Genomic DNA, 24,730 nt, shown 5'->3' on the forward strand with positions numbered 1-24,730 from the left:
TGTTCTGAAAATAATGATACCAAACAAGGTAAGGTAAATAGTTTTTAAGGTGAAAATATAAGGGTAAATTCAAAATTAGACCAAAACGGCCATTTAGACCCAAGACTAGAATTGGTTAAAGTGGTTTAGTAAAGAGGAATCCTGCTCAAAACGCTGATTACATAAAAGCTTTGGTAAGCAAAGTGACCAAAACCATGAGAGTAATGCTGGTTGAGTTGTATCAATTGTTTTTGTGCATCAAGGACGTCCGCAACAGACCCGCTCCATTAATCTGGGCTTTAAAGCAGAGTGGCCAGACCAATGTCAAACACAAGACGGTTATTAGCTAAATAAATTAAAGCTTACTATGGTTTCATGCTGACTAATTATAGGATTTTTAGGAACTATTTCAGCAGACTGGAGAACTTTAAGATAAATGTCATTTTTAGCATCATCAGTTCAAAATAATGGTTGTTTACCTTCTGCTCCTCGTAAGCAAAACAGTAAAGCAAAGCAGGGAGATGAGAAATAAAAGCATTGGCATGAGCTGACAAAACAATTAAGCTTTAGTTCAGCACTGGGGCAGATAGAGGGGAGATTAATGATGACAGGAAAGCGCCTGATGACAAAACTCTTTAAAATAAGTAACTTATGCCGGTCAAAGCCTTGACCTGACCCCAAAAATCCAGCTTTGCTTAAGACCTGAAAATGGCAGAACACAGAACCTCTTGAACACAGAACCTCTTGATCCAACCTGAAAGAGCCCGAGAGGATCTGAGGAGGAATGGGAGAAAATCCCTGAAATCCAGGTATGTAAATCTTATTACATCACACTCCACCAGGTTCAGAGAGGCTGAAATCACAGCAAGGAAGCCTTCAGCCTCAGACGATGAAAGGAGCCTCAACACTTGAACTCAAAATAAATACAATCAGAGAAAATGTGCATATGCAAAACTTTCACATAAAGGCTTTAGTGGAAAAAAGTGGAGGAGGACGAGCACTTGGGTCTTAGTTTGTAGACAAACAGAGGTCATTATGAGTGTGTAACCATCCGTAGCCTCGTGTTGTGTGTGCTCTCATGTGTGAACGCCGACAGAGAGAGGGTAGTCCTCCAGAAACAAACACTTACAGCCTGGAGAAGCATCACACAATTACCAAAAAGGATCAACAAACCACTTACCTTGCAAAAGGATTGATTTGTCTTTATTTTTCTTATATTTTTACCATTTTTACTCTAATTTTATGCAACAAATCAACATAAGGTGGTAAATCATTCTAAACATTTATATTTAAATCACTTTACTTCGTTACCCCTCATAAAGACACAAATAGGATCAATTAAATTAGGAAAGTGTATAGCTGTGTGTATTTTAACGTTTTAAATGTTTTTTCTATTGGGAACATTAGTTAATTTGGAAACTTAACCCTTTCATGCATAAATTATAATCCTTTGTGTCAGGATGATTTTTTCCAAATACTTGTTTATTTTCTTAAGCCATAAAAAAGGTAGGGAAAAAAATATTTTGTAAAAAAAAAAACAATTTTGATTTTTTTTTTTTTTTAGGTGATCAATTGTAATTTTTTCCAAATACAAAGTTGTTGTTTGAAAAATACATCAGTAGTGTTGTTCTTTAGTGGTTATCTGATGTCACAATATATTATTTTACCTGCAAGAGTCGTCTGCAGTAGAAGGAGGGACCGGGTCGGTCAGCATGCTTTTTTGTCTGTCGGCCATATTGGATTTAACAAAAATAATTTCTTGCATTTGCAGCTGGTGGCCAGTAGTTGATAGTGTATTTTATGATGCATTAGTGTCCATTTCAGTGGTCTGTGTGCATTCATAACATACAAATCCACAAGAAGCACAAGAAAATGCCTATTAGATAGTTGTTAACTGCAGTGACCACTACACATAAAAGGGTTAAGATACCAAAATGATTATCTATTTTCATATAAAAGTGGCAAAAAACTAAATCCACATCACCGTAAGTACATCCACTGTCAACGTTGACATACAGCAGCATTATGCTGTGAGTTATTTTTTACGAAGAGGGAAGGAAATTGGTCAAAGTTGGCTTAGGAAACCTTAAAACAGGTCAATCATGAAAGAAAACCTTTAACAAGCTGCAAAAAAAACAAGATTCACATCCCATCAGGATAATAATCCTGAACATTAAGAAGGAACAATAGCTGATCGGATTCTGATTTAATCTGATCACTACGAGTTGTTTCTGGGAGGAAAATGGGCAAAAACATCAAGTTTCTAGCTACACAAAGCTGGGAAAGATATTTTTGCTCTGCAAAAATATCCATTACTTTGTGCACATAAAATCCCAACAAATTAAACTTTGTGTTTTTAATGACAAAATGTGAAGATGCTCAAGGGGTGTAAATTCATTTTCAACTCGCTGCATCACCACTCTGAAATATGACACAAGCTCTAAGTTACAAAACATCCAACTTTCCCGTTGCCAGAACAGCTGCTGAAGTCACCCAGGAACTGCAGCTTATATATAGTTTCTTGTTTAGGATATAAAACAAAAAAGACAGAACTGGGTAATTTAAAATCGACAACTACAGCAAATAACCTGCAGTTTCAGCATTACGTCTGCTGCATATTTTCAGTACAACTGTTTTCCATATTCTATGCCCTTACTTAGAAGAATTTTCAACCAGTAGCAACGATTCTTATTTAATGTTATGGAGCCCAAAAGCAGGACAAAGTAATTAACCCATAAATCCAGTAATGTAATTTAAATAATTCCCAACTTGGAAGCGCTGTAGTGGTCAAATTATGCGACGCTTACCTCGATCCTCCCCGTGTCTGGCTGGAAGCCCCTGGCAGGGTCTTCGGTCGTCACTCTGCATTGGATGGCACAGCCGTTCACCCTGATCTTGTCTTGTTTCAGGCCCAGTTCTGGCAGGCTGCGGCCTTCGCACACATGCAGCTGGGCGTGCACCAGGTCCACGCTGAGGAGCAGACCAGAGGTAATTAGCCGAGTAAAGATCGATGAGCACAATTTGAAGATGGCCGCTCTAAAAGTCCCTCCAACACACACTTAGACGTTCTGGAAATGTAGCAGGGTTTTATTTTAACAGTATTATAGATGTGAAGTTTGTCCAAATGAGTTTATTTATTCTTTGAATTTATTTTTTTAATCAACAAGTTGTTTCTTCAGACATTTACTGGTATTTTAAGTGCTGATACGCTGCTCTTGGCAGTTGATGGTTACCGTAGCAACCTGTAACTGACGGCTCCTCCCCCTTTTTTTTGTTGCCGTCGGTAACTGTGGTATGCATTAGAATCAGCTCTGCGTTTTCTTTACAAGTATATTTTGAAACATAATACTTGTAATTTTGCTATGTTTGTGTATGTTTTTAAATGTTATTGTTCATGTTGCCCATTTTAGCTAGGTTTAATTGAACAAATCTTAACTGCTTCTAAATGCTCTTTGGGAGCTACTGCTTTGTAGTTTGTTTAGGGTTATTTATTGAATTTTATTTAATGTATAGGGGCAGAAGCTGCTGACTGGTGTTAACCACCAACTTGATTTTCTCTTTTCTTAGAATAAATACAGTGAACCTGTATGTCTGTCATGAAGTTGTTAACCTACTAGACCTGAGACGAACGCAGAACGGTCACACACACATACAACATTGTTTTCACAAGTCTTTGTTATCAGCACCTTGTTGTTCTGCATGTTTAGGTGGTTTCCATCTTCCAGTAAACCTGATTTCAAAATACAAATGTCTCCAGTTTGTTATCAAGTTCTGCAGGCAGATTTCAACTCAAGCATGGATCCAAAGGAGAACTGTTCACCTTTCTTTTTAAAGAAAGAAACTTTTGTTTTGGAGCATTTTGGCAACAAAAGGTTTGAATTACTCAATGTCTGCCATTAAAATCAACAGCCTTGCTAATAAAGCAGATAACCTAACTATTGAGCTTATGGTTTATTTTTAGGGTCATGCTAAGAAAATAAATTACGAGATTAAAGCCACAGTATTAACATAATATTACCTAATAATAATCCTCTTTATATTTTAAATTACAGTATCATATTAGAATCTAACTGCGTTTGGTGTCCATATCTAATGCATATCTTTATAAACTTGATGCAAACCTCAGTGATTGGAGGCGGGAGGAGTCAGATAACAAAAATCTTTCTTGCATTATTCAACAATATACATGTTTTGCTTCCGTTGCATTGTTCAGCCTTAAATCTCACAAATCAGCCTCTTTTCATTTGATATGTTCATACTTACAAAAGCCTGACAAATTAAAACTAAAGAATAAGAATCCAGTGTTGTATTTCAAGGATTTCCTAAAGAATGACAAAACAACTTCACCCAGTAATGATAACGCGTTCCCCTTCTGGCTCGTTTATTGAGATGAAATAAATTCAAAGTCTAAAAGTCTTAAATTACTAAGCTGTTCACTTTTGCAAGAACAATTTACTGTAGAGCTGAGAATGAAAAACGAAAAGAAAGGACAAAGTATAACGCATGAGGCTACTTTATCCAATAAACAACATCTGGAAATCATTTGTCACATTTATTTTTAATTTGCGCGCACAAGCAGTCAGCAATATGATGGATAATTTTGTGCTTTATTATTAGCAAACTTAAGAGGGAATATAAATCTACAGCCTGGATAGAGGGTACTCTAATTTTCTTTCAATTCCCTGAGCTTTAACTTCCATCAAAGCTGCCTCATCTGTATGCATTTATTTAAATGTAAAGCTTAAAAGGCCTCCTGGGTTCATCTTCCTGACCTTGCACTCTAATGCACATCCCATTAAAAAAAAAAAAAAAAAAAACCCTTTTTCAGTATTCAAGAATTTTGTTTAGAATTTATACATAACGACATCAAAGCTATACATTGGGAGCATATTGAGGTTAAGTCTCCAACAACACTTGAAGTGCCAGGAAACAACTTTATCTGCAGACCAATGCGTTTTGGCTTGCAGAGTTTGTCAGAGTTTGCAAATAACATTGTTTTCTAGAACTTGAAGTGTTGATGGAGTCTCATCTTAACAGATTTTTCCCCTATGCATCTTGGGAGTTGGTGAAGTTGTGCCAGACGTTTTTGGAAAGCAGCATGTAAACTGAGAAAAGAAGCTTTTCACTTCTTTTTTTATGAAGATCCCAGTTAACATTTAGCCGCAGTGCGCTCAAACAGAAAAACATCTCTACATGCGCAATGATGCCACAAAAAAAACCGAATTAAATTGAGTTGAAATATTTAATTAATTGGATGTTTTCTTCTAGAAAGTTGATTTTAGAAAGAACCGTGCTACATTTAGCCATGTTTTAAACTGGTTCACAAGAGTATTAACTTATGTAGAACTTAATTTTACTTGAGACAAGTTTCACATTTTGTTTATCATTTTTCTAAGCTCAACTTTCTAGAATTTTCTATTCATTTTCCAGAAATTTATTTTGCATTACATTCATTACGTTGCTTTTTATTTGCAAGTTTTTCAAATGCAACACAATATTCAATTTGGCATCTGTCAAAAACTTTGAAAGAGACCTGATCTAGGTTTTTCCAAGTGACTGATTTCAGTAATTATCCCTCCAACACAAACCAGTTGAAGCCACAAGTTAATCTTTGTCTGATAAGCGTGACTATCCTAACAAAATGATAAATTTAGCAAACCCACAGATAGATGCGACAAAATAAGAGTTTATTGCATGCAGAAACAAGCCAGATTGTTGCAGCTGCCACTATAATTTACCAACATAATCAGTCGTCCAGCAGCACCAACAGGAATCAGATTAAGCAGGTTCAAAGAAAAATGTGTTGTTCATAAACAATGTAAACATTGTGGCTTAATAATCTACAAAAATTCAAGCTTAGAAGATAATTTTGGAACAAGACATTAAAATGCATGTAAAGTTGAAGGATGAAAATAGAATCATTATGGTGGAAACCAAAAACTCCTCATCTTGTACAGAAGATAAATGAATTTGGTCTTCCCCAGCTCTTAGAAACTAGGTCAATAAAACTTCACATAAACCCATCTATATGAATTAGGAGGCTGAGCTGCAGCCAGTAGTCGCTAATCAAATGCACCCAGTGAACTGATAAGCATGTAAACAACTTTTGAAAAGCCGTTATTTGCTCCAGATTATTAAGGTGTCACAACAGAGCTGTCGAGAAGTTCGCTGAAAGATTTCTGAGCAGCAGCGGTTGCAGCAACAAGCAACTTGAAGCCCATTAATCTATAGTGAGATTATCCAGACATCCTGAAGACTCCAGTGAGTTTCCAGTCCATGACGACGCCGTGGTTCAGATCAAGTTGCTTTATGTCCAGTGTGAAAGTTTCAAACATTCCTGCAGTAAACATCTTAAAAATCTATCACAACATAAGCATTTCATATGGGTTGATATCGATAATTGATTAGCTTTTTTGTTTTAAATATTGGAGATGTGACCTTTCCCGTTTTTTCCAGTTTTTACTCAATGCTGTCTTTTTATTTTTAATCAGTTATGAGACACAGTGGTGAAACCTTAAACTGCTGTTACTAGAAAGGGTGTTGCTGGGTAACCAAAGAATAAGCGAGTTGCTAGGTAACCAAAGAACAAGCGAGTTGCTAGGTAACCAAAGAGTGAGAGAGTTAGTTGATGCTAAACAACCATTCTTAGCAAATAGCTGAGTGGCTAAAGTCTTTCGTTTGACTACATCCCCCAGAATGCTAAGCGGTTCTGGATCAGAGTTCCGTGAAATTATTGAACATTCTATCAGACATATTATCTATAGATATTTATCATCATGTGTCTATTACAGTATATATTGTTACAGATTTATTGTCCATTCCTAATTTTAGGTGTGTGAAATAAAAACGTGTCTCTGGATGAGCTTATTGGATAAAAAGAGTCAAATTAGTGTCGTAATCACAGTTGAAAGAGGCCCAGTGAAGTATTTTTTTTGTTACTTTATGTGGCCAGGCAGTTTGCATCTCTTAATATCTTTAGTCCAACACGGCGTGTCCGTTTTCAGGCCAAGCCTTTAAGGATGCCAGTTTTTGCTTTTTCTCTGCTGATGCCTTCTGAAAAGCTTCTAACGTTTGTTTGATCTGTGAAAATCTTAAAAGCAAAATGCAGACCACCAAATGGGTCCAGGAATGAGTTCTTTGAAATACCCTCACCCCACGAACCCAGATATTTGGCAATGCACCTAGTGTCGGGGAAATAAGCCTCAGGCTACCTTAGTGTCTGAACACTTCTAACATTTCCATTCATATAAACTCTCTACATCCAAATACACGCAACACAGAAACATAATAGACAGGCAGAGAAGTTATTAAAAAAAATTCAAATGAGACATTTTTTATTTTATTGCGAGGATTGGATGTACAATCTTTAGAGGTAACAATTGCCATTCAGCTTTTTGCAAAAGCTGGCAACCTTACCCAGTCTGAGGGTTCTCAAGCATAAACATGTTTGAGGTGATGCCATCGCATCTCTCTAAACACCTAAATGTTTTAGTCAGCAGTGTTTTTGCAGTTGAACTCTCACTCTCATTGTTTAATCATGAACGGTGACGTTAACTGCAGAAGCTGATGCCTGCAGTGTCTCAGATTTTGTTCCTGATTCTTATGTGATCTCCTGGATCTTCCAAGCTTTCGCTATATTGAATGTCAAGGTTGACAAAGTAGTTCACTAGAATCAAAACCCTAAAAATGGTTTAGTTACTATTTCCATTTTCTGTTTCTCATCTGCTCTTGAAATTATTTAGATTGGGTTTTAAATATTGCTTTCATTAGCTCTTTTAGCCTACTTCATGTTGTTGAACAGGTTCTATTCACATGATTTTGGTCAACATCTCAGGCAGCAATCAGCACGAGTAAAGCCAAAGTACAATTACATTTTAATGATTCGTTCACACCAAACGCGATTTGAACATCAGGCACGTCTGGTTTACATTCAAAGTCTATGTGGAGGTGCGTTGAGGGTGCAGCGCGTTGCGTCTAGCGCTGCGTGGTTTGAAACATCCTGAGCATTTTACAAGTTTGATGGTGGAGTTGAAAAATCTGAACTTCCGCTGCTCGATGCGGAGCGTCAACCAATCAGAGCGACGGCGCTATGTGACAGAGGTGTAGTTTCTGACATAATCTACTAAAAAAACGACAGCCAATAAACTGATTGTTGTCGTTTGTTCTCGTCCTATAATCTACGACCGATCGATCGACACCAAAGTAGGAAGAAGATCTTGGAAGAAGATCAGCGAGGAAGATGGAATGTCGGGTAAGTTATAACTTTTACTATTTGAAAATATTTCCCCACATTTGATCTATCCAAATCCATCCAGCAAAAATATTTAATCACGTTAAACATATTTATTTAGACGAAATATGGAGGAGACGCTGGAAGAGTTTGAGGGTGATTTTGACGCGTCTGGAGCAAAATATGAAGCGTCTGACTTCAAAGTGCACACTGGTAAAACTTGAAGCACTGGACACGTTTTTTACGCACGTAGCGCATTAAGTTTGAACGCACCGTAACACAGAGGATAGCGTTATTCCCTTTACTATTTATATTTAATATTGTAAATGCTGAATGACCTGAAACATACAAGTGCAGCAAAAAAGGAAAAATAAATCAGTAAGAGGGAAATACTTAAGGCACATATTTTCTTAACCTTTTTATAAACTGTCATTTTATAGAACCTGCTAATCTTTTGTGAATGATGTGAACGTACCAGACAAAAATCCAACTAGAAATGCTAACTACAGCTCAAGCTCATACTAAAGAAATGTCTTAGTACCTTTAAAAGTCCACCTCTTAAAGAAAATTCATTTTCGACCCTTCAGTACTGAAGCTTTAGCTTAAAAGTACTCCAAGTCAAATCTGCTCTCAAGGTCTGAGCCAACCTTAAACTACATCTGAACCCAGCAGGGCTCCCCCGCAGCGACCTTCAAGATCAAATAAAACCCTTTCATCCGAGGTCCAGGTCAGGCCCATGTAGATATTGTTTATCCGCCAGCGCAAAGGTTTTATCCAGTCTGAGGCAAGACTTGACACAATCTGACTAGGGATTTAAGCTGCAGTACAAAGTGGCTGCAATGTTAAACCAGTCGACTTTACAGACTAATTATCTGCACAATGAAACTGGGAAATGCTGCTACACACAAGTAAATGGTGGCATTTAATTATAAAGGCTTCATAGAGCATCGAATTATTCTTTATAAAAACAGTAAAATCTGATTTAAAAAAAAAAACCTGATGTTTATAGTGGTGGGTTCATTATGAAGCCAATTGAGGCTCAGGTATAAAAAGTGCAGAAAAGGTTTCATTAAATTGTAATTAGGTTGAAATTATCCAGTCTGCCCTGAATTATACACAGGTTAAACAGCAATGGTCGAGGTCATTGGAGGATGTACAACGTATTGGCCTTTGCTAAAGGGTGGAGCACATGCACGAATGAGAAACATTAAACATTAAATTTACATTAAATTAGTAAATTACAGGAAAGAAATGCATCAAACAGCTTGAACTATTTTTACTGCCTTCACTCACATTAACCTGTTTGTAAAATTCAGCCCCCACATGAAGCAGCAGGAACACAAAACTTTGTGCAGAAACGCCACATCTCCACACACTGAGACCATAAACGCAGAGTACTAATTGCATATCATTTTCAGTCGATACACTCATAGCTTGCTAGCCAGGGTAAGGAAGGTGGCTGCGCGCCCAGAACTAAAAGTGGGAGGCAAACAAAAGAGAAAACACATGAGGGAGTGGAGCAGCTTGTTGTGGCCTTAAGAGAGGAGGGGACAATGACAAGCACAGGGGTTAAGAGAATATCCCAGTCTACTCTTGAGATCCAGATGGATGAGGGAAATTGAGAGATGAAGGCTGAATGACAGCTATACTCTCCCTAATCGAGCAAAGAGAGCGCCAAAAAATTACATGAGGGGAAGAAGAAGGTGTGGGAGTGTGGATAAAGATAAAAAGCTGGATGAAAAAGGAATGAGTGGGAAAAGTGGGTGCGTGGAAAGAGATTGGATTTGGCCTCGCTCAAAAGGAGAACGTGAAAGGAGGTAAAGAGGAGGAGGAGGAGGCATACGAGGGTGGAAGAGTAGAGGAGGAGGAAGAGAGATGGGCTTGGAGTGGGAAGATGAGATACTGTGAATACATGGAAAAGTGGAATGAGTGAGATAAGAAAGGGAACATCCATGTCGAATTGAGATGGGGGCGAAGGTATGGGGATAAGGAATGACTCAGGGAGAGGGTGGATGATGGTGGAACGATGGAAAGATGAGGTGGTGGAGAACTGCTGTTTTAGGGGCAAATGAAGACGGAAAATTCAGTTGAACCTACATTCAGGTAAACGACATTAAATCCTCTCTTTGCTGGAAGATGAAAAGCTGACAAACCTTTAAACACCTCATCATGTAACTAGTAACTACCCAAACCTCTCACTTCTGCTTGCTTAATATTACTTTTTGACTATTCTACCCGCCCCCACTTCACTGAATGAAGAACAAATACAGGTCCTCAAAAAATTAGCATATTGTGATAAAGTTCTTTATTTTCCATAATGTAATGATAAAAATTAAACTGTCATATATTTTAGATTCTTTGCACACCAACTGAAATATTTCAGGTCTTTTATTGTTTTAATACTGATGATTTTGGCATACAGCTCATGGAAACCCAAAATTCCTGTCTCAAACAATTAGCATATTTCATCCAACCAATAAAAGAAAAGTGTTTTTATACCAAAAAAGTCAACCTTCAAATAATTATGTTCAGCTATGCACTCAATACTTGGTCAGGAATCCTTTTGCAGCCTTCAATGCTGCAAAGGCATTGGAGGCTAGTTTAATTTTTATCATTACATTGTGGAAAATAATGAACTTCATCACAATATGCTAATTTTTTGAGAAGGATCTGTATGCTTAACATGAACTGTAGGTACTAGTCTGGTGGTTTCATGGTTAAAAGTGAGATTTCTTGTTTGTAAACAAGCTTCACTGTTCGGTTATTTTCAACCTGCTGAGCCCGTTGGAGGCCAGGTGTACATACTGCAAACAGTAGCTATTGTCACTGCAAGTAGCTCGATATGTTCCAACATTTATACTGTATAAAGTATTGTTATAAAAGTTTGCTGTGAAAAAACGTTTTCCCTAATGTTTAAGTTATCCCATGACATACCAGAATTTCAACTTCTGATTACATAATTTTTTTTTTTTACAAATTAAATTAGATGTTGAACTCAGTTATTACCTGAGTAGCTAAAATGAACTAGATGGAAAGAATAAGGGGGAGGGATAGATAGAGCTAGCTAGAGAAAGATATGGTTACAGAACGACCAAGAGGGAACTAGGAACAGTTTGAAGATGGAGAGCTAGCTACACAGAGAAAGAGAGCTAATAAGACAAGTGTGGAGAGAGCTAGCTTGAAAGAACTAGCGAGAGACGGAGACGAAGCTAGAGAGATGGATGAAGAACTAGCAAGAGATCTAGAAAGTTAGCTAAATAGAGCTAGAATGATGAGAGAACAAGTTAGATAGATAGAGGAGCTAGAGATGGGAGATGTATAAAGAGTTAGCAAGGAAGTGCAAGATGGAGAGCTAGCTAAAGGGAGCTATAGAGTGATAGAGCTAGACAGACAGAGCGCTAGAAGGAGCTAGCTAAAGAGAGAAAGCCAGATAAAGAGCCGGAGATAGAGCTCACTAGAGAAAAGTAAAGCTAGCTGTAGAGAGAGAGTTGCATAGACAGCTAGAAAGATAAAGAGCAAGCTAGATGGAGGGATAGAGCTAGGGATGGCGCTAGCTAGAGAATGGTAAAGGTAGCTAGAGAGATTAAGCTATCTATGGGGAGATAAAAAAGCCCATTGAAAAAGCTTGACAGAATTAGACAGCAAGCTAGACAGAAAGAGGACAGGACAGAGAGGCAACTTCTGAAGCAAACTGGTTGATTACATTTTGGGGCATTAAAGGAAAGAAACCCAAATACAAATGTGCTTCACACTTTTAGATTATTCGTTGTACATAAATTTGGAATTTATGCAACTCATTTGTCGAAATCAGAATTACAAACCGTGTTGGGTGCAAAGTCAAAATAAAATACAAGTTTGTGGCTATGGCATGACCATGGTGCATTGATGTACAATCAACACACAAAAAAAAACATTTTCCCAAATTTCAATATCTTCAAAATGAAACAAACCAAAAGAATCGTGTTAGACTTGTGAAAGTGATGAAGCAACAGAATCAAACATAAGACATTACAGAAAAGACCATCTAATCCCAAGCCCAGATAATGGAAAAGTATGTCATTATCTGCAGAAGCTTCCTACATTCATTGCCTTTTCTTTTATCTCCTTTCCCATTCTCCCAATCTTTCATCTTCAGTCTCAACCCGCCTCCCATACGTGGTCAAGAAATGCAAAACATTTCTTCCTTTTGAAGTGAATACTTGACTTTATAACTGCTAAGACTGCTTAGTGCGAGTCAACACAAGGTCAGCACAAGTTTCTTCTACTCTGCATTTATGTAACTCACAGTTGTACAAGTTGTCTGCAGGAAATATGTTTTTATCAAAGATGCCTTGAAGGCAAGTGGTCAAAATGCAGTCTTGGCTAAAACTTGTGCAGCTAAGTCTATAAAACATGTAAAATACAAATCCAAGCGAACAACCCGAGTGGTTTTTACAGTGCTGTGTCAAAAAGCAGACACCTCATTAAATATTTTGTCTTTTTCAAAAGGAAAAGTTTTGTTGACGCCGTCATTTTCGGAGTTCACCCGTAATTGGTGGTACAGGGAGAACTGGACTAGACAATATGGCTGAAAAACATCATGATATAAGCATTTCATGTCAATCACTAGATAATTATAGGTTAGTTTTTGCTTTAAATATCTGAAATACTACCAGACTGGTGGCTTAAAATTTCCTGTTTTATCCACGGTTTTCACACAACACTGTTTATTTTTAAGCAATTATGAAGCTCTGTGGCAAAACCTTAAGCTGCTACTGTGCCAGTTACTCAGATAGTTGCTAGGTAACCACAGAGCGAGAAATTAGTTGTTGCTAGGTAACCACAGAGTGAGGAATTAGTTGTTGCTAGGTAACCAAAGAGTGAGCAAGTAAGTTAATGCCACCAATCTTGCTTTGCTGCCCATGAGATAAATATTCTATCAAAACATATAATCTATTGATATTGATCTCAATATATATCACAATACATATTATTGATTTATTATCCAACCCCATCATAAATTAGACAAATGTATAAGATTAGAGGAAAATATGTCAGTCTAAAAGCCCAACAAATTATGTGTGTTAAAATATTCTGAACACTGGATGTCAACTCTGTTGTCCAAAGAAACTTTCTGTGAAGTAAAAAACGAAAATGCAACCGGGGCCCAACAAGAGAGATGCAGATAACCTGCGTATAAAGAAAGAAGCAGCAGCATAGATGAATAGCAAAGAGAATGAACAAACAAGAAATCAACAGGGAGGGCCAGAAGAATGGGACTGGAAAGCCAAAAAGAACCCACAGAGGAAAAAAGACAGACTTAGGGAAGTATGAAGGACAGATGGAAAGCAAATAAAGACAGCAGAGGCAGCCGTCTTGTGTGAATTTCATAAGACGTCTTCAGACAGCAAACAAAACCAAAAGAAGGAGCGATGGCAGAAGCAAAGAACAGAGAAGGAGGCAGCGATACGACGAAAGGAGGAAATGTGTAACATGGATGAGCATTTGACATCAGAAATAAGTGTTTTTATGAAGGAAGCCAAAAAATAAGAGGGAAAGACGAAAAGAGCAAAGAGAAAATAGACACTGATACAAGTGAACGTGACGGGATTTTGTTTTCATCACATACATTACAAAGACGGGGAAGCGGTTTGGCATAAGTGAAACGGGAAAGGGCATAAGGGCAATGAGGGGTGGAGAGGAGGCAGAAACGTTGGCCCAGGGGACATCTACACACACAAAACAGGATCTATCTGATTAGATTCCCTTCCCTTTTTCAGCTCATTTTCTCAAGCCTCGCTATTGGCCTATTAATTAAATCTAGCTTTTCTTGTTATGAAGCAGATGGAGGAGTGAGGAGAGGAATGCATAAACCACCAGAAGGCGGCGAGGACAGGGAAGAGAAAGGCCAAAAGGGGAGAGAGACGGTGCATGCTAATAAGGAGAGGGAGGATGGACAGAAGGAGACCAAGAACAAGAGGGATAATGTACAACGGGGACAAAAATCCAGCATTTCTACCAGCACTGCGCAGCGTAAAGACCATGCACTGCTGACGTTAAACTCATTTATCTTAAAACTCATAATTTGTGTTCACCAGACTGGTGGAGATAATCAGCACAACAGAACCGGCCTTTCTTCCCACAGCATCAAGAGCACTGCAGCTGCTTCACAGATTCAGGCTCGCCACAACGCAAAGCCCTAAACCATATTAAACATCCGCTGAAACTCAACTTTTCCACTAAAACAGGAAGTCCTAGAGCCGCATCAATGACAAGGATTACTAAAAAACCACTAAAGCCTGGTTCACACGGCACGATTTTAAAATTCACCGCTGATTTTCAAAACCCGATAAAAAAATACGATCGTACTGATTTCCCTCAGATTTGAGACAAAAAATCCTGCAAAGACCCAAAGTATCACACGTGAATTTAGAGTAAACACGGCTGACGATGTAGAAGCAATAGTGATAGTTTGAGCCTACTTTAAGCGATAAATGATGCTGTCCAAGACAATCCAACATGTTGAATATTCCTGATTGTAGATCGGAGCGGTCCCGACGTTCTACCGACTCGACCCGATCAGTCATAAAACGCCACACACGGCAGGTTGATCAGTTACGATTATCACAAGCAACAATCTTAGAAAGCCGGACGTTCTAAGATTGTTGGAAGGAAAAAAATCGGGGCGAAAAATCGTGCCGTGTGAACTAGGCTTAAAGTAAATGAAACTACAGTTTTCAGAGCACATTTTGGACACCAGAACTGCTTCAAATGATCTCTAGTTTGTTTGTGTTGAAAGTATGATTCTTTTGGGCAGATGTGAATGTGTAGTTGAACTCTGGAAGGGAAATGATTCATAATTTTCTCCCAAAGGTTAATTGTGTATTTGTATGCTTTCCCAGCAGGCGTTACGCAACAGCGTAGGAGAGCGAAGCAGCAAGATGGCGGAGCTGGCTAAGCTGTACGTTTCTTCTTTATCTTCTGTTATGCAAGAGGTAACACTTGGTGATAACTTTTAGGATTTGTTAAATTAAAAAGACCAATAACCCCAATCCTAAAATAAAACTGCTTGTTTGTTTGTTCAGTTTACTTTTTATTTACCACATAAAATCCCCCAAAAATACATTTATGTTTGTGGTTTTACTGCAACCAAATGTAGTTCGAGAGTTTCTCTCTTACGGGGATCTTATTTTTACAAAAGCTTCCATTTGACTTGATCCATATTTTATTTTGTAGGACTGCAGGTGAAGTTTTCTTCTGTGAAATCTGAATCCATAAACTATAGATGCATTTTCTATCAAGGTTAGGTTTAAAAAAAAAACAGTCCATGGTATAAAAAATAAAGACGACCACATCAGCCTTGACATTAAAAGTTAAACTTGTACAGTAAGAGGTGGATTTATGTTCACAGGCTGTTTGACTTTTACTTCAACTTCTGACGATGCATCACAGAATGTTTCAAGGTCCTCCTGGGATCTGATGTGTGCAAAATACCCCATAAGGTCTGGACTGATGTCTAAAATTGATTCACTTATGTGTCTCTCTAAACTCTACACAGGTTGATAAAACTTTCACCTCATGTCTGTCGACGTCTTCAAACTGAAATCAGATTTGGGCGTAGTCCAAGCTCTGTGCCAGTGATATGGGCAAAATATAAATCCATCAAACAGAGTCGACAAACATCTGAATGCAGATTTCTATCAAAGTTAAAACAAATTTTAAAAACTTTTGAAAAGTGCAACAAAAAACGTTCCGGTGACTCAATTGGCTTTTCAAATAGAACTGAATGTTGCCTATGGGGGAAGTTTTCTGCTATAATTCGGGAGGATTTTCAGTGTGAAAACAGGGTTTCATGTCTTTTGTACTGAAAACTTCTGCCATCTTTTTTTTCAAAGCTTTCAAACGTGTCTCTGCTCGGATTAAATCTCCACTTGCAAACCTCTGAAACATTTTCTGCTCGTGTTTGGAACAGGAAAGTACCGTTGCCTGGCAACCTCTCAGCCAATAGAATGAAAGTGTTTTATTGGGTGCGTTTGTTTCCTTTTGGTGGGTGTGTCTGTGTGGCTATTATAGATTGTAGCAAGCTGCGCCACCCACTGGCTGTAGGGAGAAACAACGACCTCAGCTTTCTGCTCCGTGTTACACTAAAAATCCACTAGCAGTGCTACTGATCGGCCACTGATCGCCAACAGCTACTGATCGGCCACTGATCGCCAACAGCCACTGATCGCCAACAGCCACTGATCGCTAACAGTCACTGATCGCTAACAGCTACTGATCGGCCACTGATCGCTAACAGCTACTGATCGCTAACAGTCACTGATCGCTAACAGCTACTGATCGGCCACTGATCACCAACAGCCACTGATCGCCAACAGCCACTGATCGCCAACAGTCACTGATCGCCAACAGCCACTGATCGCCAACAGCCACTGNCCAACAGCCACTGATCGCCAACAGCCACTGTTCGCTAACAGTCACTGATCGCCAACAGTCACTGATCGCCAACAGTCACTGATCGCTAATAGACACTGATCGCTAACAGCCACTGATCGCTAATAGACACTGATCGCTAACAGCCACTGATCGCTAATAGACACTGATCGCTAACAGCCACTGATCCTACGCAGGCGTTTGTCACTCAACCAAAGAAAATTGATCCACCGAACCAACCGTGTTACAACGTAGTCACGACATGATATCCTGCTTTCAGACTGAAAATGTGTGCTCTCAACTTATGGCAGAAAAATTCCCCCATAGATGTTGAGCAGGTTTGGCCAAACAAATTACGCTCCTTTGATCACATTTTGAACAGTTAGCTTAGCTAACAATTAAGAGACACATCTCTGAGCCCAACTCAATTAAATGTGCTATTTGTGTAGCACATTTCAGCAAACAAGGCACTTCAAGGTGTTTTATTACATCATAAAAATAGAAAGTCACAGAACTCAGTCAATTAAAACATTACACCTTGTCTAGTGCCATTGTTACACATCAAAATATTGACTGATGCTTCATTTACTATGTTTAAAAAGAAAGTCTAAAAACACGAGTTTTTAGTCTTGATTTAAAGGCGCTCAGTGTTTCGGCTGTGTTGCAGTTTGTTCCAGATTTGTGGTGCGTAAAACCTGAATGCCGCTTCTCCATGTTTGGAGGTTCTGGGGATGCAGAGCAGCCAGGAGGTTGCCACATTTGGAAGCGAATGTTTGAAGCTGAATTTATTTCCAGAGAATTTAAAGTAAAAAAAAATAGTTGTATACATTACTGCACATTATGTCAATTCAGTGTTACAAATTCAATGTTCAAACTAAAGTCTGATTCTGGGACTGTGTTTCTTCCAAACAATTCACCAGAGCTCACCAAAACTGGAGAAACAGAGTCAATTTCAGCTGCCTTGTATCAACTGTTCAGGCTTGTGGTCTAATTTATTTATACATTTGAGCCCCCTGCTACCAATTGAGCATCATTTAAATGCCACAGCCTACCTGAGGATTGCTGCTCACCATTTCAATCCCTTTATGACGGCAGCGCGTCATCCTCCTATGGCCGTTTCTAGCAGAATGAAGCAGCTTGTCCCAACGCTCATATCGTCCCCAACTGCTTTCTTCAACGTGACCAAGAGCTTTAACGACCTCCACCACCAGATCTCAACCCAACAGAGAACCTCTGGACATTTTTACAATCAAGGTTTTTATCCTGTAAGCATTCAAATGTTCCGAGTCATAATTCAGCAGATTTACCTTAGCCAACAGAGGAACTAAAAAGAAACTAAAAGTGCAAACAAATAGAGTCCTGATTAAACGCTGGTTAAGGCCACTCACCTAGAAAACTGCACAGTCACAAAGGAAATATTACCCAACAACAAAAAATTCACATGTAGCTAATAATGCATTACTGTCCCCCATGTCACATGATGGAAAAGCAAAAGAAGAAAACGGCATTTTCAACACAAATACACACAGCAAGAAACAAAGCAATGAGTCAGACAGCAGTGCAGAAAACACACAATACGAGTTTAAGACAAAATGAATGAAAATTACAGTAAAACTAATGTTTAGCACAAAATATATGCAATAAATATGAGGGAAGCAGCAACAGAGTGAAGAACACCAGATTTAATAAAACGAACCGGACAACAGAAGAATGAAAATTAAGAGCCAGTAATATTAAAGAGCCATAATTTACCAAAAAAAAAAAACAGCTTGATTATTCAGGGTCAACCAAAGGTATTTGGAAAATTCCTTTTAAAATCTTCTTTATTCTCCATAATGACACATTGTTTGTGAACCACAGGGCATCAAACCTTTCGCACATGATGGCTCCTAAAGAGCAATAAAACACAAAAAATCTTGAAAAGATCCTCTCAAATGAGGGACGTCTCTTTCATCGCAACAGATCTGCAAGAAAATGGCTGAAAGAGTTAGAATTAAAGCTGCATTAGCATCAACCACCTGTTCTTGTAAAAATGATTTAGCTGTTTGAGCTAATTTGTGGAGCTAAATTATTGATGACCCCTAAATCATTCATTAGTATATTTAACCCTCTGAGACCAGTTTCAAATCTCCACCTGGATATTTTTGCTTGTTTTAATTTAAATGTCCTGTGAGTACATATATATTTGCCCACTTATCCATCACAACTAAAACTTTTAATATCTAGCAAGTTATTTTCCCAATTTACCGTCTATTAAAAGAGCGCTCCTCAGATTAATTTGTCTCTCTGCTACAGCGGAGGTGAAATTACTGTAACAACCCGATATTAGCTGGAAAGCGCAACGTCTTCCGTTCCAGAAACCGTTGGAATCTTTCAGATAGCGCAACTTGTGGTGAAATTACGGTACTGCACCGATACATTTGGTCTAGCGGGGCTAAAATTATAGCAACACAAACTAAAGTCTTTGCTTTACAAACGTAGCACAAACATTTGGCACCAATTTTGTTTGATTTGAAGAAGGTGGAGAAGGAGGGGGGGTCAAATTCAAATACTTAGTTGCACGACTTTCCTTTTACGACTTCGCCTTTGTTTCGAGCAGTGGATCCCTGCCCATTCGCAGTTCTGCTGAGTAGTGGTGGACTTTTCTTAAGCTGAAAGAAATGCACCTGAAGAAGCTGACACCAAAAGGCAATGCTAACTAGCTGGCAGCCAATCCAGGAGCAGCATTTACTTTACTTGGCACTGATTGGCTGTGCCCACAAGCCCACAGATAAGATTGCAGAGTGTTGTGTTGTAGTGCTAAAATGGACATGTTTGGTGTGTGACCTATTAAAATGGGCACTTGTAGCTGTTTTTATTAAATTAGTTTATCTTTGTTCATTTATTCAACTTAACTATTTCTATAACCTCCTGCAGTTCTGCTCAGTTGTATATACTAACACATAAAACACCAGGGTTGGTAAAAAGAATTTTTTATTCACATCGACTGAAACTCGATCTGCGCTGTAGCATCGTAATAATTCACCATGACGTTCCAACAGGTAACCAGACTGCATGTCAGACAACACAGAGAGGCATTATGGCTTCTTTTACATCTGTCTGAGAGAGATTTCATCTGTCATTTCACCCCATTATATTCCACTCACAGCTTTATGACTAACAGGCTGATGAATCATTTGAATACATGCACTGGAGCTTGGCACTCTCTGCTCGTTAGCACGTGGGAGTGACAAGCCAACTATGTTGACAAGACAAATACAACCTGTGATTGGCTGGTTCAAAGAGACAAAAATTCAAGCACCCACTTAAAAGCTTCAGTGGGTCGAATCTACAGCATGTTATGCAAAGTCAATCAAATCCCTGGCGGCTCATGACCGCGCAATTAAACCAGAAAACAAACTGACAATTTCATCGGTCTCGAGTCAGAAGACGAAGCAGTTTAGCCGGTTCTCTCCAGGAAAATGTCAGGGTTCGGGTTGAGATCCAATTCACGGGTAATTTGGTGCTTCAAATATTCTCAAACATCTCAAAAAAAAAGACCCAAGGCGCCGTCGAAGGTAAGTGTTTCTGTGCATTTATCAACCAATGCCTGATTTCCACAGTACTGCCGTGACAACTGTCCCTTTAAAACACATTGATAGGTTGTTGGTTGCTTCAACCTACAACCGTCAGACCAAGTTAGGTCAGTCGTCTTAATGGGGCAGCAGTGAGAAACTCTAAAAAGTTACTTGCACCAACATAAACATGCTAAAGCTATCATCCGCCACAGGATAAAATTTGTTATTGCACATCAACTTGTACGGTTTCGCTTCAGGAAATGATTCTTTGGAACAAACCTTTCATTTTTAAAGTTATTGAGTTTTGCTAATTTTGATGATTTTGCCTAATTGACCACAGGAAATACACAGAACATGAGTAGATTTTAGTCTGCTTACTGTAGAACAGTGAGGCATTCTGGGTACAGAATAAATGTAATTTGCTGCAGAGAAAATGGAACTGCTGCCTAAACATTCTTCATCCTCTTCAAAGTAAGAGCATGAATATAAACATCTAATTAAATTAATTCTTAACAGTCAGTAACCAAAACTTTAACACAGATGTCAAACTTTATTCAACCAATAACTAAACTTTAGAATTGATCTGGAAAAGTTTATTTAGGGGAAGCTAAGGGTGGTAAACATTTTCTAAGTTAGCAAAAACAATTAAGTATTAAAATGAAAATAGCTACCCATCACTACCACTGGGTCAAAATAACATGCTATTATATATTTTTTTATAACAGTATGCCATGATACACATGATGCCAGTAGGGAAAAAGGAAATATCCTTTTGTCTGAAAGTAAATATAATCTAAAGAGATTTAATAAAATCTGAAAAAGACTTTTTTTTTGGAGATTTTTGAGTTTTTCTTCATGTTTTTTCACAAAACCCACCTGTATTTTTTATATATTAACTTTTAATATGAGTAAAAAACAGAAAATGCTTCAACATTTTATAGTAGATGCCATTTTAAACATAAAAGTATAATAAAAGGGCCATTTAAATGTGTTTTATGTCTGAATCAATCAATCAATCAATCAAATTTTATTTGTATAGCACATTTCAGCAGCAAGGCATTTCAAAGTGCTTTACATAATTAAAATAAAAACAGAAATAAACAGTGAGAAAGAGAGAAATTTAAAAAATAAAAATAAAAAAACAAACTCCCGTTGTCCTTTGCGGAATTTAACTAACTATAGAGGACTCCGCCGTCCTGTGTTGGTAAATGTTACCTTTACCAACACTGAAACAATGTGGAGCAACCATTTGAAATTAATGTCTAAGGGTAAGCATTTTTTTCTGCATAGGTTCACAAATTGGATATTTGTTGTAGTAAGGGTCGGGTTATTATCTACAGGCCACAGCTCACTTTTACAGTGAATTTTGATGCGTTTTATAATTAAAATTTTTCATTTACCAATGCATTCAGCCTCATTGTTTATCCTTTAAGAATGAGAGTAATTTCTGATTCTCACCTTTTTGCAGCTCATCATCACCTTTCACTACTTTATACAAATTCCTCACGACTATTTGCGATTGCCAACCTTTTACTCCATTAAAATTAAGAATTGGGCTGAATTCAATTTGTAAATAGAGGAATATTTGTAGCCAACAGAAAGAAAGTTCAATGTAGAAACCAACAAATTTATCTTTGTTTAAATAGAAAACCAAATCACGATGCCTTCAAACGTTACGTTTACCTGCAAACACACGACCAAAATTTCATGCTGCCATGGAGATGATAATGGTTCACTGTAGCCTCAAGGCAACTGTGCAATTATCTGTATTAGCATGCAGCCGCCTGATGGCAACAGTTGCACTCCAACAAGTTTCCATTATTTATTTAGACAACAAATTAAAAAATAAAAAATAAAATTTATTCAGCGATAGGTGTGGAAATATTTTCCCAGTCATACAGAAAGGCCAGGTGGTCATGTTGCAGATTTATGAGGCACGAAATGCAAATGTTTCCATTAGTCTGAAGAGTTTTAACATATATAATGAAGGGAAAATTAAAGCATTATTTTTTGTTTCCTGATCTTCAAGAGCTGCATTTTTTAAGCAGATCCAAACAGGTGTGTTAAAGCCTCTCAAGAAAAAAAATGTTTTTAGAAATTTCTAATAAATGGTTTCATGGTTTGTATTTGGAAATTAAATTTAAAAATATTTTTGATAATCCCATAGGGAAATTAAATATACCTCATCCGAGAGTTGTTGTAGATGCTGGTGGCTCAGGAAAAGAAGAATCTCCTGTAGCAGTCTGTAGCACAGTACAGCTAGAGAGGCTTCTGACTAAAAACTAAAAACTAACCGGCAGTCTGACGCAGTGATGTTTATTTCATGAATAATCACACAATCACTGCTGATAAGAGATTTATGGAGTTTTCATAACTCTTCCAAAAAAAAAAACCTGGACTGAAACATTCCGCCGTGTTTCCACCACAGACTTTATCATCTGGGAGACGTTTAGTCCAGAGGTCTGCAACTCCAGAATCAAAAGGCTGAATAAAATCCGTCTGCAAAAGCATAAAGCATCCAGAGCGTAGAGATGAACTGTAGCGCCAAAGTGGTTTCCATTGTGAATATTGATGCAGAATAAAGTAACTCTGGTATTCAACTGTTAAAATAAACAAGAGTTTTTAGAGAGTATTAAATTTCAGGTATTCGTGGGTTATTGTGGTCGATAAATCCTGTAAATACTGGAGTAAAACTGCATGATGTACCCCCTCCTGTACTTTATTTCAAGAGGACATCCATCTAAGTAAACGTCAGACAAGCTGGTTTTATCATTTCAACTCTAGAACCCAATAGTGCCGAAACATTAATACATCTGAGAACCAACAATATGAATATTCGCTCCAATTCCACCCTGTTTTTATAGTTAGTATATAGTTTTATGTATTTATATTTGAAAAATCTGCTTCAACGTAAGATTCCTGGCTTGTGTTTCTAGAAATCTCCTGCACCAAAGCACAGGGCTGTCACTGATTAACATGACCGTTTAGGGTGGAGACTCCTCAACCCATTTGTTTGGTATTGGTACCGGACAAAAGAGGATATTTTTTTTATGTACAGAAGATCAGCCACAGATGAATGGCTTACACAGATGTGCACAATGATCCTCGCAGTGCGATTCGCAGGTGGTAAACCTGCTGTGCTCTTCACAGCCCCAATAAGCAGAACAGTTTCTTTTACATTAGCTGCAGTGTCTGATTTTTCCCACCAATCATTTCCACTCAGGTTCTCATTTAAATGCAGGCAGTAAAGCTTCTAACTCTGGTCCAGACGGACGTCTTGTTTATCGACTCATGCAACTTATTTTAGGCTTCGGTGAATTGGACGTGGAGTACGTCTCAGTAATTCAGAGCTCGACAATTTATTTTTGACTCCAAGATAAAACCAACATGCAGACCTTCAGTTTGAGTTACCGCCATTGGTCGACCGCAACTCCACAGCCGAATACTTCAACATATCGGGAGACGTTTGATGTACAGGTCCGCAAATCCCTGAAAACCACTTCCATCCCCTAATGTACATCTGTCCCGGGGCCAGGACATGACTCATTCTGATATTTAATCCTTCGGTTTTTTTCAATCTGTGATGCGATTTAAAGCCACGGGATCCCCAAGCCTGTGAATAAGACATTAAAAAGGAAGCCAAGGGGGATTACTGGATGAAATGTATGAAAATTACATTTTAATTTATCACGTGGGATATGGTAATTCATGCAAATTGAAGATTTAATTAATTCTGGTCTTGGGTTTATCTGGTTTCTGTCCTTTATGGATGTGCAGCCTGATGACGTTCAGACATTTAGAGGTTAGTGGTGGAAATTAATGCTGGTTTTTTTATTATCATTATTATTATTATTATTGGACATTTGCCTACAAGTTTTAAATGATTAGACAAACAGATGCAATCTGTAACGTTTCAATGACAGATTGACTTTTTGATAATTTGACACACTGAAGTAAAGGTATGAATATACATACAACATACCGTTCACTGTTAATTTCACTGAACAGGTCATGTCATCAGATGAAATAAGAAATTGATGCCGCTTTGTTGATATGTCGTTGTATAAAACCAGTAATCGTCTTTTCCCTGCTCAACTTTACGTTTCCATCAATGACCAGTCCTCAAAGTTTGAATAAAATGGAGAGAAAGAAGTCTGGCATTTTCCTTGCTTAAAAACAAATGCAGTTTTGTTTCTGATGCCACAGGATTTTGAGCCAAATCTCCAGACTTTCAGAAAACAAGAAACGATTTTAAAAACTTTTGCCACAAATGAAAACAAACTTTCACGCAATTTGCAAGGACACTTAGAGCAAAGCCAGCTGCATGTTGTACATCGCCGCGGTGTGTGAGAAACCTTGTATCTCAAAAAGAAAACAATTTCTCAGGAAATAAAAACTAAATTTACTTTCACATTTAAATTCATGCTGTTTGTTCAAACCTTTAAGCTCTTTTTAATACTTAATACTGAAAAGTTGTCAATAAAACTCGAGGAGTGAAATACAGCTGATTTTTTTGCACAGAAAAACTTTTTTGCCAAACATTGACAACACT

At 38.0% G+C, this 24,730-nt stretch overlaps 1 protein-coding gene across 2 annotated transcripts in view; it reads right to left on the reverse strand.

Annotated features, from left to right (window-relative positions):
- The window catches only part of pcxb (pyruvate carboxylase b), a 391,361-nt gene that overhangs the window by 273,022 nt on the left and 93,609 nt on the right, over positions 1–24,730 (reverse strand). For both annotated transcript variants that reach the window (XM_008435894.2, XM_008435895.2), the window contains exon 11: positions 2,787–2,949. In XM_008435894.2, the coding sequence (XP_008434116.1) occupies positions 2,787–2,949 (163 nt within the window). The remainder of the gene's footprint in view (positions 1–2,786; positions 2,950–24,730) is intronic.

Source organism: Poecilia reticulata, linkage group LG18, assembly GCF_000633615.1.
Source record: "Poecilia reticulata strain Guanapo linkage group LG18, Guppy_female_1.0+MT, whole genome shotgun sequence".
Taxonomy (NCBI): Eukaryota; Metazoa; Chordata; class Actinopteri; order Cyprinodontiformes; family Poeciliidae; genus Poecilia; species Poecilia reticulata.